This window comes from Furipterus horrens, unplaced genomic scaffold, assembly GCF_987537825.1.
Source record: "Furipterus horrens unplaced genomic scaffold, mFurHor1.1.pri manual_scaffold_17, whole genome shotgun sequence".
Classification (NCBI taxonomy): Eukaryota; Metazoa; Chordata; class Mammalia; order Chiroptera; family Furipteridae; genus Furipterus; species Furipterus horrens.
In genome coordinates, this window is record NW_028327187.1 from 108,327,410 (window position 1) to 108,339,685 (window position 12,276).

General features: G+C 44.9%; 1 protein-coding gene across 6 annotated transcripts in view; it reads right to left on the minus strand.

The window, feature by feature from the left end:
• Positions 1-664: 664 nt before the first annotated feature.
• Positions 665-12,276, minus strand: part of SH3KBP1 (SH3 domain containing kinase binding protein 1) — a 318,770-nt gene continuing 307,158 nt past the window's right edge. For 5 of the 6 annotated variants that reach the window (XM_090264192.1, XM_090264195.1, XM_090264193.1 and 2 more), the window contains 4 exons: positions 10,208-10,336; positions 6,464-6,735; positions 2,397-2,460; positions 665-1,447 (listed from right to left, as the gene is read on the minus strand). In XM_090264192.1, the coding sequence (XP_090120318.1) occupies positions 1,406-1,447; positions 2,397-2,460; positions 6,464-6,735; positions 10,208-10,336 (507 nt within the window). In that variant the 3' untranslated portion in view covers positions 665-1,405. The remainder of the gene's footprint in view (positions 1,448-2,396; positions 2,461-6,463; positions 6,736-10,207; positions 10,337-12,276) is intronic. The other variant, XM_090264196.1, reaches the window with a different exon arrangement.

Sequence of the window (12,276 nt, forward strand, 5' to 3'; positions counted from 1 at the left end):
TATTTAGTTCTTTTACTCTAAAACTCAGGAAGTAGACAAAGCAGCTTTTTAGAAACACATAAAACATCTTTAGGGGCCATGAAGGTACTATGACCCCAACCCGCAAACAATCTTGAAATACCCTATGTCCCCTTATTTTCAGCTAAGGATGAGAAAGCAGTTACACAGACTAAGGCTGAACTGTTCACTTGCTACAAAGATAAAGCAGACAAGCAAACACCAGTTTTCTTGGGAGGGAAGAAGCAATTCAAACAATGCCAGAAAGAACCAATGGCTCCACTTCGACAAGACCCCCCCACCCCCCTTGCACCTAAGGAAGTGGTTACAAGAGAGTGAGACAAATGACATCATGTGAGTACAGTTCAAACGGTAACACACACAGATAACCCAGTGCAGGAAATAATACAACTTCCCCCCCTTGTTTTTATTTGCATTTTACTTTTATTTATTTTTGCTTTAATAATGCATATTCTATTCACGCAAAAGGTGCAAAGGACAGGAAGCAGGGGATTTAACTTGGCTGATGAAAAAATCAAGCAGGGGTGACATTTCTAATTTCATGAATCTAGAACTAGTAGAACTTAAAAGTCGCCACAGAGCACACCCAACTTCACAGCCGTCTCCTCTTAGGACCTTTGGCTGAGGGAGAGAAGCTTTGAAGACAGTGGCCTCTAGTGGTCTTTGATAAGTGGCTAAAAAAAAATTTTTTTTTCAATCATGGTAGCTGCATCACAAAAGTTCCAATCAAGAGGGTGGTAAAAAGAAGGCACAGATCATTGCAAATACCAGATTTTCTCTTTCTCTTTTTGTAAATATACCATCACATATAAGCTAAAGTTGATCTTGGGGGGGGGGCGGTGCTGGCAGGAAAAAGGACGGCTTGGATCTAAAATTGCATATGTAATAGACTCCTAGAGGGGACACAAAGCGAGGCAGCTTTCTGCCTACAGCCAAAGAGAGGGACACTCGCTCCAGACTATGTGTAATACAAATACTGGGGGAGTCTGTGACAAAACACGATTTAAAAAAATCATAAAATTATAAAGCTTGTAAACGAATAATCTGAAATTACATTTTATTAATGGAAAATATCATCAAAATAGTACCACTATGGACTAAACTGCCTGAGTTTTCATTTCGCATTAGATCTCATAGTAAAAATGCCTTTAGCACAATTTGCTCTATTTAAGTCACAACCCGTGCCAGACCCAGGGCTACACCATGGGGAAGAGTCTCCTCTTGGATGGAATTTGTGTTGTGCTATCAAGACTTATGTGCTAATCTTTCAAACAGGGACATAGTGAGGCAAATCTTTAATCTTTTGGCACAAAGTTATTTTGGCTGGGGCAGAAAAGTTGAGTCTTGGACTCAGGATGAATAATGCGACATTTCAGTGATCAAGTATTCATTTTGATTGAAGAGCTTTCTTTATGTCATTAACTTCCATCTACAAAGGAAAAAGAAGAGCCAACACAATCATAATGAATTGGCTGGTTTGACAGAAAAGTCAACCTGGTTTATTGAAAGAAAATCTTAAAGGCAAAATGAGTAAAATGACATCTGAATGAAGAGTTGATAATGATGCCAGAAATGCATAAACTTAAAGGACAGGCACACAGATGTGACATGCTAAGAAGTGGTGGATGTTTAATTTTCAGGCTACCAGCATCCAAAACTTGTCAAAAGCAGCAATAGTTAAGTTTTCTGACCAGAGGGTAGAGCAGGCTGCCTTGACACATGGGACCACCTGGCAGCGCTGGAAGGCAGCTGTGGTTGGGCCAGGGGGTGTCTGTCAGCATCCTCAAAGTGAGGACAAGCAGTTACCTGTCCCTTCTTTAAGGGGCATGGGTCCTAACCACCACCAAAGGCACCAACTGGATGAAAGCTGAAAGGCTTGCTTTGGCCATTTGGTAAGAGCTGAACTGGATCAGAGGCTAGTGGGGTACAGAGCTCTGATACGCTGGCAGGACTGACAACCAGCAGGGAGAGGTAAAAAGATGAAGAGCAAGTGCCGAAGGTGGGCGGCTATGGTCCTTGCAATCGCAACAACTGCATGACAGCAGCCAGCTGGCAGTGGGGTCTCCCCAGCGCCATGTTCTCTGGCAGTTACTACAATGAGGCCTCTGGTAACCAGGGAGAGATTTTCAGAGATGTTTCAGGTAAATTCCAAGTGAGAAACCCAATTGGAAGCACATTTACTAATGTCTCCCTTTCCCAAAACTTTCTGGGTCCCAGGAAAGGATGTGAAGGGGCCTGTAAAATTTTAAGAAAATTGCCACAGGAAGCATGCCTAAATTTACAGAGAAAACTATCATTTATTTTCAAAATAAAGCCCTGATGCTGCTCCCATGCCCAACCGAGCCTCTCACAAGGCAGCAGGACCCCAAGGGACCCACCTGCAGCCGAAGCCGGATTTTCTTCTCTTCATCCAACTCTGACAGTAACTGCTTAATCTCTCGTCTGAAAAGCAAATGACAATGAAATGAAACAAAGGTGCACATTTCCCCAGTAAGAGATCAGGAGAATCTTATCACTACAAAATCCACCTGACCCTTTTACAAGAAAAAAAATATGAACAGAACATGGTTTTCTTTGCATTGTTATTGCTTCAAATTTGTCAGAGACAGAAAGGTTTGCCATTATTTCTGGGCTCCCAAAATATGTAGCTATCCAATAGTAGGTCTGATGTGACCTTTGAGATCCCTCAGTCCAAGTTCCTCCTAAGAGAAGATGGGGAAACTGAAGCCTAGAGAAGTGGCTAACTTACTCAATGACTAGACCACAGGTAACCTGGCTCATATTCTGTTGTCTTCCCTCTCAGCCATCTTGACTGGAAACTAACTATCCTTTTACTATAGAATCAGTGGTTTTTAAACATACTTACATGACAATTTTCATTGTAGACATTTTGAACATTCCATATACATTTCCTTTATTTTCCCAGAATTTTAAATGAATAAAAGGTTACTGGTATGTTTTTGTGGATTCTCATGAAATCCTACCAATAGCTACTTTATTTTTTGCACTATTAAGATGCACCTGACCATAAGACACACCTAGGTTTAGGGGAGGAAAACAAGAAAAAAATATTCTGAACCAAATGGTGTATTAAACTATTTAATAAAATATAACAGAACAATATTTCAACCCTGTAAAGTGAACAGCAGTCAACAGCGGTATTAAGAACCATCATCGCTGTCATTAACAATGAGGAGAGACTTTAAGGTTCAAGGACTCTTCTAGTTTTCTGGGAACCCCAAGAACTCATCATTGCTAGTGTCAGAATTGATGAAGCTCAGTTGTTCACAATCACTGATATCACTTTCTTCGCTGTCTTCATACTGACCAGACGCCCTGAGATTCAGCAGTAAAGTGGGACATTCAAGTATCTCTAGGGGTTTCATGTGGGCTTACTGCTTCCTCTTCTAATAGCTGTCGCCACCGCTGACAGGTCAGGTAATAAACATTATGGTCTGTGATGCAATATTTGCCCCATAAGACGCACAGACATTTCCCCCCACACACACACTTTGGGGGAAAAAAAGTGTGTCTTATGGAGCGAAAAATATGGTATATTGGAAACTTCAGAGGTAGAATAACTGAACTAATGATATGGTAGTCATGTCATAGAGAAAGTAAAGGACACACAGTCTAATGCCTTTCCCGACCTTAAATGATGAAGTAAAACAAAACTAGCCATCTTGCAAGCTCAGAGCTCTATACTTAGGACACTGGAACCATCCCAGCTGCTTAGAGCGCTGTACTCCATTTTAGGGTATCAAGCACTCCATTTTACATGTACACTTTTACAAACTGGATTGGAAAATCAAAAAACGAGGACTGCAGAAACAGCACAACAAGTAAGGTAGAAGTTACACTGCATTTGCTCACTTCTGATGGTCCCTAGACCTTGGCCAGTGTCCCAACAATGTTGACAATATGTTCGGTTCTCTGACATTCACCAGTGTGATTCGTTACTGTCCAGGCAGAATGCAGAGATATTGAGGGTTTGCTTCAAGACCACCACAATAAAGAAAATAGTGCAATAAAGTGAAGTGTAATCTGTTTGCTTGTGGAGGGTCTTCCTTTCAATTTGTAAAAAAAGCAACACATGTGAAGCTCAATAAAGCAAGGTACAATAAAATAAGGCATGCCTGTATTTTTTCAAGCACATGCTCTATGCCACTGTCTCAGTGGGCACTAGTTAGGGAAGACAGAGAAGGTGAGCTCCTAAGCAAACAGCAAGACTCTGGGAAGATAATGGCAGGCAAAGCCTCGAGCAGTCCATGTTGGGGCAGTTAGCTGGGGAAGGAGGTGCAAAGACAGTCACGAAGTCTTGAACTAGTAAAACAGGCCATTCCACAAGGAAGAAGGAAGATGGGGGCATTGATGGAGGAGAGCCAGGGCAGAGAGGAGGTAAGAACCAGCATGCTTGGGGAGGAGTGGAGTTGGCACAGACTTGAGCTCAAGGCAGAGAAAAGGTTGACACCAAGAGCTAAGGTAGGAGACTGACGGGAACCCACTGTCCTGGGCATAAAGGCTAGGTTGAGGAAAGCTGCAGAAGGCAGGCCTTGGAGAGGGGCCGTTGGGATGTGTGGATGCAAGATGTTGGCTGGGGAAGGATAATGCCTGCCAACTATGCCCAGGCCTCACAGTGGAGAGATGAATATGGGGTGGAGCAGCCCCAAAGCACTGGAGATTTTGTACTCAGATGCAAGCAATATCAGACATTCAGGAAGGTTCCAGGCACCTTTCAGAGGACCTCATGGCTGAAGCCCTGGATCCAGGTTGGCCTGATCCAACAATGGTCCTGTTCAGAAGGTTGAGAACCAGTGCTCTGGGATGTCCTGGGGTGTGGGGTCACTGTCTAGGCAGGGGGCTAATGTCACCTGGACACAGATGGGGCTTTTGGGTACTCAAACCTGATAATGTGCAGAGCCACATAGGAGCTGGGGACTTTAAGGAGGTAGGGGCAGTGTGGCTGGCTCCAAGAGACCCTCTCTAGTTGCATCCTGCCTATCAACATAGTTATCTGACAGGCCCCTTCCAGGTTGGGGTAAGTCCTGCCTGAGTGGACCAGAACCTGAAGAGCCATAATGCTCAAAGTGAGTTCCATGGAACACTCATCCTAGAATGCTCTTGAAAAAAAAAAAAAAAAAAACAAAGTTCTGTGATTAAGTACATTTGGGAAACACTGCATATGCGCTCCTCTCCACCTTCCCCATGGACAGCAGAGGCTCTGAATAGTCCTTTAGAGAAGAAATGAACTTTGTCCAACCCAGTTATTCCCCAAAGTCCATGGTTACAAAACCCATCAGGGCCCTCCAGCCCTGTGCAGGAGGCAGGTGCTGGGGTGATCTCCTGAGAGACGGTGGGTCTCTGGCCCCATTTCCCGCCACCACCCCACACAATTCCCTACCCAGGAGGCCAGGTGCCAGGGATGTGCTGACCCACCACCCACTGACCGCTGTGTGCCCATGAACCTGTCCATGCTGTTCCCTTTGGTGGGGTGTTCTGCTCTTGGAAAGCCTAGGCCGTCTTTCAAAATCTTACTCAGGATAACACTTCCTTGAGATGCTTCTCCCCCATCAACCCCGTTCCTCCAAGAAAGAGCTGATTCCTAAACTGAGCCTCAGCTTACTCAGGTAAGTACTTCCTGACTTCTAATCCTTTGACCGTTTTTGTCACTGCATATGGCGTCCTGGGTAATAATTATGTCTGCTAGTTATTTATGCTTTCAGATCTTCCTCCCCATCGAAATGCTCCTTGAGGATGACAGATGTGGAGAGAGCATGTTTGTGTGTGAGCATGCACAGAGAGTGCTTCGAGTCTCATGGGGAGAACATCTTGCTGAGTGTAGTCTTGGGTTTAAAGATTCCCTATGTCTTTTCATACATGACAGCCCCTAAATGCAAGCCAATTAGTGCACTGGGCAGCTAACTGAAGAAATTGCAATTTTTCTGATGCCAGAGGAAAAGCTGGCTGTTGGGCTGATTAAGAAGTGGCACATGTGTCATTCCATAAACCAAAAGGTCCCAGTTTTGATCCCCTGTCGGGGCACATATGGGAGGCAACCAATTTGTATCTGTCTCTCTCTCTTTCTCTCTCTGCCCTCCTTCTTCTCTCTCAAATCAATAAAGACATGTCCTCAGGTGAGGATAAAACAAAAAGAAGTGGCACATGTGCATACTGTATTTTATGGGGATGTAAAGATTGTTCCTTTCGGCGACCTGCCGAGCACATCAGTCCCTGTTAGCCACCTCCTCCCTCGGCGGGTCGTTATATAGGGAGCTGAGCTCAGTGAAACCTCTCGGGTTCACACCCACTGCCACCTCCTGCTGACACCATCACAGGGAGGCTGGGGTACTCTCCAGAGCAAGCTGGGACCCAGGCTTGCAGATTAGGCCCTGACCCAGCAGAGAGTGATCCAGAGGCAGATGAAGAAGGGACCCTAGACACTCACTTCTGCTGGTCCTTCATGGTCTCGATGATGCTCCTCAGCTCGCGGACCTGTGTCCTTAGCTCCTCCATGGCTGCCTGGCTGCTGGCTACAGGCTCCATCTTTGGTTTTCCTTCCGTGCCGAACAGAGATGGTGAGTTGGCCCTGTGTCCAGCCGTCCCCAAAGAGGACGACAGGGGGGAAGGTGCCGCCGAGGATAGAGTGGCTGGCCCACCACTGCCACCTGCCGCCATGGTTCCCGGCTTGGGCGGCAGGGGTGCTTTGTTGTCGGACACCTGTAATGAGGGAGGGCACAGGGGCCTCAGGCTAGGGATTTGTGTTTAGCAACCCCCCAACCTATATCACTGCCCCCATCTCCCCCCATACGCTACTCATTCTTTCATCCACAAGCCCCTAAGCACCATTCCCCCTCCCCTTGAAGTGCCTTCCCCTGTATGTTTTACATCTGACCACCTTTCTGGCCAGGTAGTTCCTATCTGTTTAATATACACACCCAGAGTCCCAACTACTTGCTAGGCTCTGAAAACTCTTAACTGAGCAAAACATTTTCTTGGCTCTCAAGAAGCTCAGAGCCCAGTGAGGTACAGACAGACAGAGCAACCAACGCCCTGCAGATGAGGAGAAGTCTGCACATGGGGAGGGACGTGCAGAGCCGCAGAAGTTCATGTCTAGCGGGCAGAGCCAACAACTGACACAGTGAGCTGGGCCAGAGTAATGGCCAGAGGAAAAGATAGCCGTGGGGGTGAAGAGCACAGATCTAGAAAAGATGCCCAATGACGGAAGTTGGGGACTTTCCACATTGAAAAGGTGGTGAGGAAAGGGAGTCCTTGAGGACGATGACAGAGTGGTGAGAAGGGACAAAACCAGATGGGAAGAGGAGCCTGGGTTATGAAAGTCCCCTGCTGGAATTTCCAGAAGGAGAACAATGGTTGGCTAAGTGGGTTAGGGGTGCTGACAGGAAAACTGGGGGAGACTGAAACCTGACTAAGGCAGTCAGCACCTGAGAGGTGAGGGGTGTGGCTTGCAGGTTTAGAACTGTTCCCAGAAAATTGGTGAAGGAAGGAAGATGGGAGAAAGAAAGAAGATTCACAGAGAAGCCTCAGGAGGAGACAGGCTTAAAGAAGGGCTTTGTTCACTCTCAAAGGTAGCAGAGACCCTGAGCTGGATGATATAATGAGAGAAAGAGCCCAAGAGGACCAGGCTGGAGACAGAGGAGACAGGTGGAGGAGGCCGGATGAAGAAGCGTCCTGAGGAAACCAAGAGGGTACGTGGCGTGTGGCAGTCACTGGGCATGTGACAGGCCTAGAGGAGGAGGCGGCAGCAAGGGAAGGTGAGAGGACAGGATGTTGGTAGGTGAGCAGTAAGTAACAGGCAGAAGTCAAGGCTGGTGGTGAAGCTTGGCCACACAGCCCGAACTCCCTGTAGCACCAGGCACCCAGGACGGGAGCCAAGGAGGGGCTCGGCTGGCTCGGTGAGGAGGCAGAGTCTGTAGTTAGACTGTGCTGGAGGGAGACACTGGGCAAAGTAAGGCAGAGGCAGATGGGCCAGTATTCTCAGACTCTCTGCTTGCCGTTTCTCTGCCAAGTTCCCATTGAGGAAAAGCGCTTTCTTCTGCCAGAGATAGCAATCAGCCATCCCATGCTTATTGTTTGTAGGAGTTATAGTAAGAGGGAAGAGGGACGACATTTATGGAGCACTGGTCACATGCCGGATGTCGGCTAGACAATTGAAACAAGGATCAGTTGGCACACGCATTTGACCGAGCAGGAAATGGGAGGCTTAGGGACTTGGTTGAGAAATTCCCCAAGTCTCACAGCTAATAACTGGCAGAACTGGGATTCAATCCTCTCCCGATCAGCTGGACCCTCAGTCTGGTACCATGACCGTGGCTGCCCGAGTCTGAAAATTCACTCTCTTGTCTTTTTCTTTGCTTCTTTCCTATTCCTGAGCTCACACTTTTTCACTTTCCCATCCTGCACCCTCATGTACTTCCCCTAGTCCACCAGTGTCCTCACACTGGCTGACTCGCAGGCATTTCTTGAATGAATGCCTCTCTGAGCATTTCCTATGTGACCTGCTCTCCAGGCCCATTTCAGCTAACAAGTACTTTTTAAAATCCTCACAGAATAGAGGCCACCATATATACCTTCACCAAGTTAGTTCAAGTGGAATTCCTAGAAGCAATAAACAACACGACATTACAGCTGCAGGGAAGTGAAATAGGCTAACGGGATAGAACCGTGAAAATCAGAACCATGAAGAGCCACTGGCCACCAGTAGATGTCACTGTAGAAACACCCCAAGGATGTCTGAGAGGTCAGAGAGAACACAACTAACTATACGTGTGTACGTACCTATGGTCACAAAAACAGACAACAACAACAAAATAAAAGCCCAAAAACAAACCAAAAAAAAAAGGGGGGCTAAATCCAGTTTCTGCAAATGAAATCTATTTTTAAAGGGAGAATACTTCAGTTGTGTGAATAAGTACAATTTCTATTTTTATGGGATTATAGTGTTGCTTACTGTATCAGATGTTAAAGAAGAACTACACGTGTGAAAATTTAAATCTGTGAGAGGAAAAGGCCCACATAACCTTTGATTTCTCCATGTTAATTCCTGCTTCAAGCGCCTTTAAAAATGACTACAGTTTTCTACTTTTAGACAGAAAGTAGTCACAAGCATTCATAGAAAATAGTTCCAGTTGGTTTTGCTCTCTTAGCATCAAGTTCAAAATCTTGGTTCACATTCACAGGATGAGCAGAACACACAACTGCTAAACAATGTGTTCTTTGCTTCTCATAAGCCAATAACTTAAAATAGCTATACCATCCCCTAGGCATGCCATGACATTAAAATGTTTTCAAACCATAAATTTATCCTCATAAATAAGTCCAAGTCACCTTTTAAGATACCACCATTAGTTATTCAAATTCATGAACTGCCAACCCCAGTTTGTGACACCACCAGTTTGAAACATAAAAGTCAAGAACTGTGGGCAGAGGGCACAGCATTTAATACAGTTAATGTATTCTTCCTAGACACCTCTAGGTTTTTTAAGTTGTCTTGGTTGTTGTCATGGTGTTGGTGTGTGACAGCATTTGTATATATGTGGTCGATGGTATGAGGAGGAGATCAAACCACAAAAGAGAACATGGGAAATCATCAATCAAACTTGTATCTCAGGGATTCTGCCCAGTTTTGGAGACTTCGTAACATGCCTCGGGAATTTTGATTACTAAAGTAATCACTGTCACTAAAGAATGACAAAAACTTGCATTGTCCGTTGCAATGGACTGAATGTTTGTATCCTCCCAAAATTCATATGTGGAGGTACTAACCCATTTTGATGGCATTTGGAGGTGAGGCTTTTGGGATCTAATTAGGTCATGAGGGCAGAGCCCCTGTGAATGGGATTGGTGTCCTTCTAAAAGGGACCCCAGAAAGCTCTTACACCCTCTTTCTGCCATGTGAGGATACAATGAAAAGCTGGCAGATTGCAGCCCAGAAAAGAGCCCTCGCCGGAACCTGGTGGGGCTGGCATCCTGATCTCAGACTTCTAGCCTCCAGAGATGTGAGAAATAAATTTAATTGTTAACAAGCCACCCAATCCATGGCACTTTTATAGCAGGTTGAACTGACTAAGACATCTATTTGTCCTTGTTTGGTTTATAACTCCTCACAGCATACATGAAAAGGCAGGGGTCCCGTGCTATAGGGACACTTTCACCACGGCTGGTCACTCACTTGGGATATGGTAACAGTCTTTGAAGTTTTCTTTGATGCGTCCACTCCTCTGTGTGCAAGCGAAACGTGTTCCTCTTTATCTTCTTCGGGACTTGGGGAGTCAAAGATATCAGGGCTTGAAAGGGAAGACTGGATAAAGCCAAAAGAAAATGCTTTTGTCAGAATTACACCTTAGCTGACATAGCTTTTGTTAACATAATGCTATATGCTTTTCCAAGCACATGACACTTATGTTTTGTTTGTCTCCTCATTATAACCCCATGAGGCAGAAAGTGTGCTATTATCTGTGCACTAGAGATAATGGCAGAACTGGGCCTAAGAAGCAAGATTTCCTACACCAGGGATCTTTCTATAGGATCTTTCAACTGATGCCCATCGGTCATTTCATCCATGCAAGCATCCGTCATCTAACTTTTCCTGTTTCCTCCATGCCCTGGAGCCTCCCTGCTTTCTGTAAACATTTGCCACGTGTGCTTGAGCATGGTACTGAACTTAATGGTGACATGCCAGACATGGTCCCTGCTCTCATAGAGCTGACAGTCCAGTGGGAAAGAACACACAGGTTGAGAGGAGGGGGCCTCCAACGTGCCTCTCTTCTATTCCCTCCTGATCCTTTTCCAGGACCACCAAATGGGCACAGTGCAGTGCCTAAAAGGACTTCTCTAAGAGGAAACTGTTTCCAAGGGCAAGGGGTCACCAGGCCCGTGGACCAGTAATCAAAGTTGTTATAGTCCCAGAGCGCAGCCTGCCTGCCAGCTCAGCACGCTCATACCTAATTGGGTACCTGCCACTAAATCTCTACTCTCATTGCCATGGACAATCAACATCCAGTTTGGATTCTATCTTGGATAAGGCATACTTACAGAATGGCAGCATATTTTGATAAAATATGGAGATAACACTTCTACCCTTCTTGCCTCATTGTGAAGATCAAAAAGCTGAATGAATGTGAACCAATTCACTGGGATTCACTTGGTCAAAAATGATTACTGTGCTAGAATTTTCCTAGTTTAGGACAAAGCAAGTGAAGATGAGAGTTCCCATGGCAAGGAATCTTTTTGAAGGAAGACTCTTTCCAGAGATTCCTTTGAGTGACCTCATATTCAGCTTCACTTCTATGCTTTCTACCCCTATAGTGGGGAAACTGTCCTATATAGAATCCCCACATGGTGCCAGTATAGAAAAACCCCACCTACAAATCCTGTCTGTGTTCTTCTGTGTATTTGCTTAATAAGGTAGAAACCTAATACATTTAGCAGATTTATAAGCAGTTTTAAAATTCAAAGGTCTTGTTTGTTAATCTTCATTTAATCTGAAAATCCCATTACCTAGGATAATATTCCCCCCAACCAAGCTTTCTTTATTAATCTAAGCTTAATTACTTAACTATCTTGCAATGCCTGAATCCTTTCATTTTGAGATTTTATTTTAAAGTCAGTTTCCTCCTATATAACCTATGCTTCATGGCCTGTCAATCAAATTTCCTCTTTGAATTCTGTAAACATAAATAGCTCAAACTAGAGTGAGGGGCCCCAGGCTGGGCAGTCATAACTACAGCATTTCCTCAGTCTTTCCCTCAATGGCCTTTTAGGAATATGTCCATGTCCACTAATCCCATTTTGCTATGAAAAAGCTACCAGTGCTAACTGGAAGAAGAGTCAACATGAATTCAATGTGCATGATGGATAGCAATGAATGGAAGAGGGTACAGTAATTCTACTTCTTTAAAGCACAAATGTATGCTATAGTTTTAAGCCCACAAATAAAGTCGTTGCATATAAAATGCCAAACTTTGAGTCACTGTGCCATAAGCTCTCTGTGCGCAGAGACTGGGTACATCACATTCTCGTTGCAGCCTTGGTATCTGGCACAGAGCTGAGCCCGTAGGAGACAGATACCTATAAATATTTGTTGAGTGAGTGAATGAACAAATGTGGAGTCTAAAAGCAGAACGAAGATGAGATGTCTTTACCTGGTCCTCCAAAATATATACAAACTCTCAGACATGGGATGTATGAACCAAGGGTGGGGTGGGAGATGGTAGCTTGCATTTTTCTGTATTTAATTCT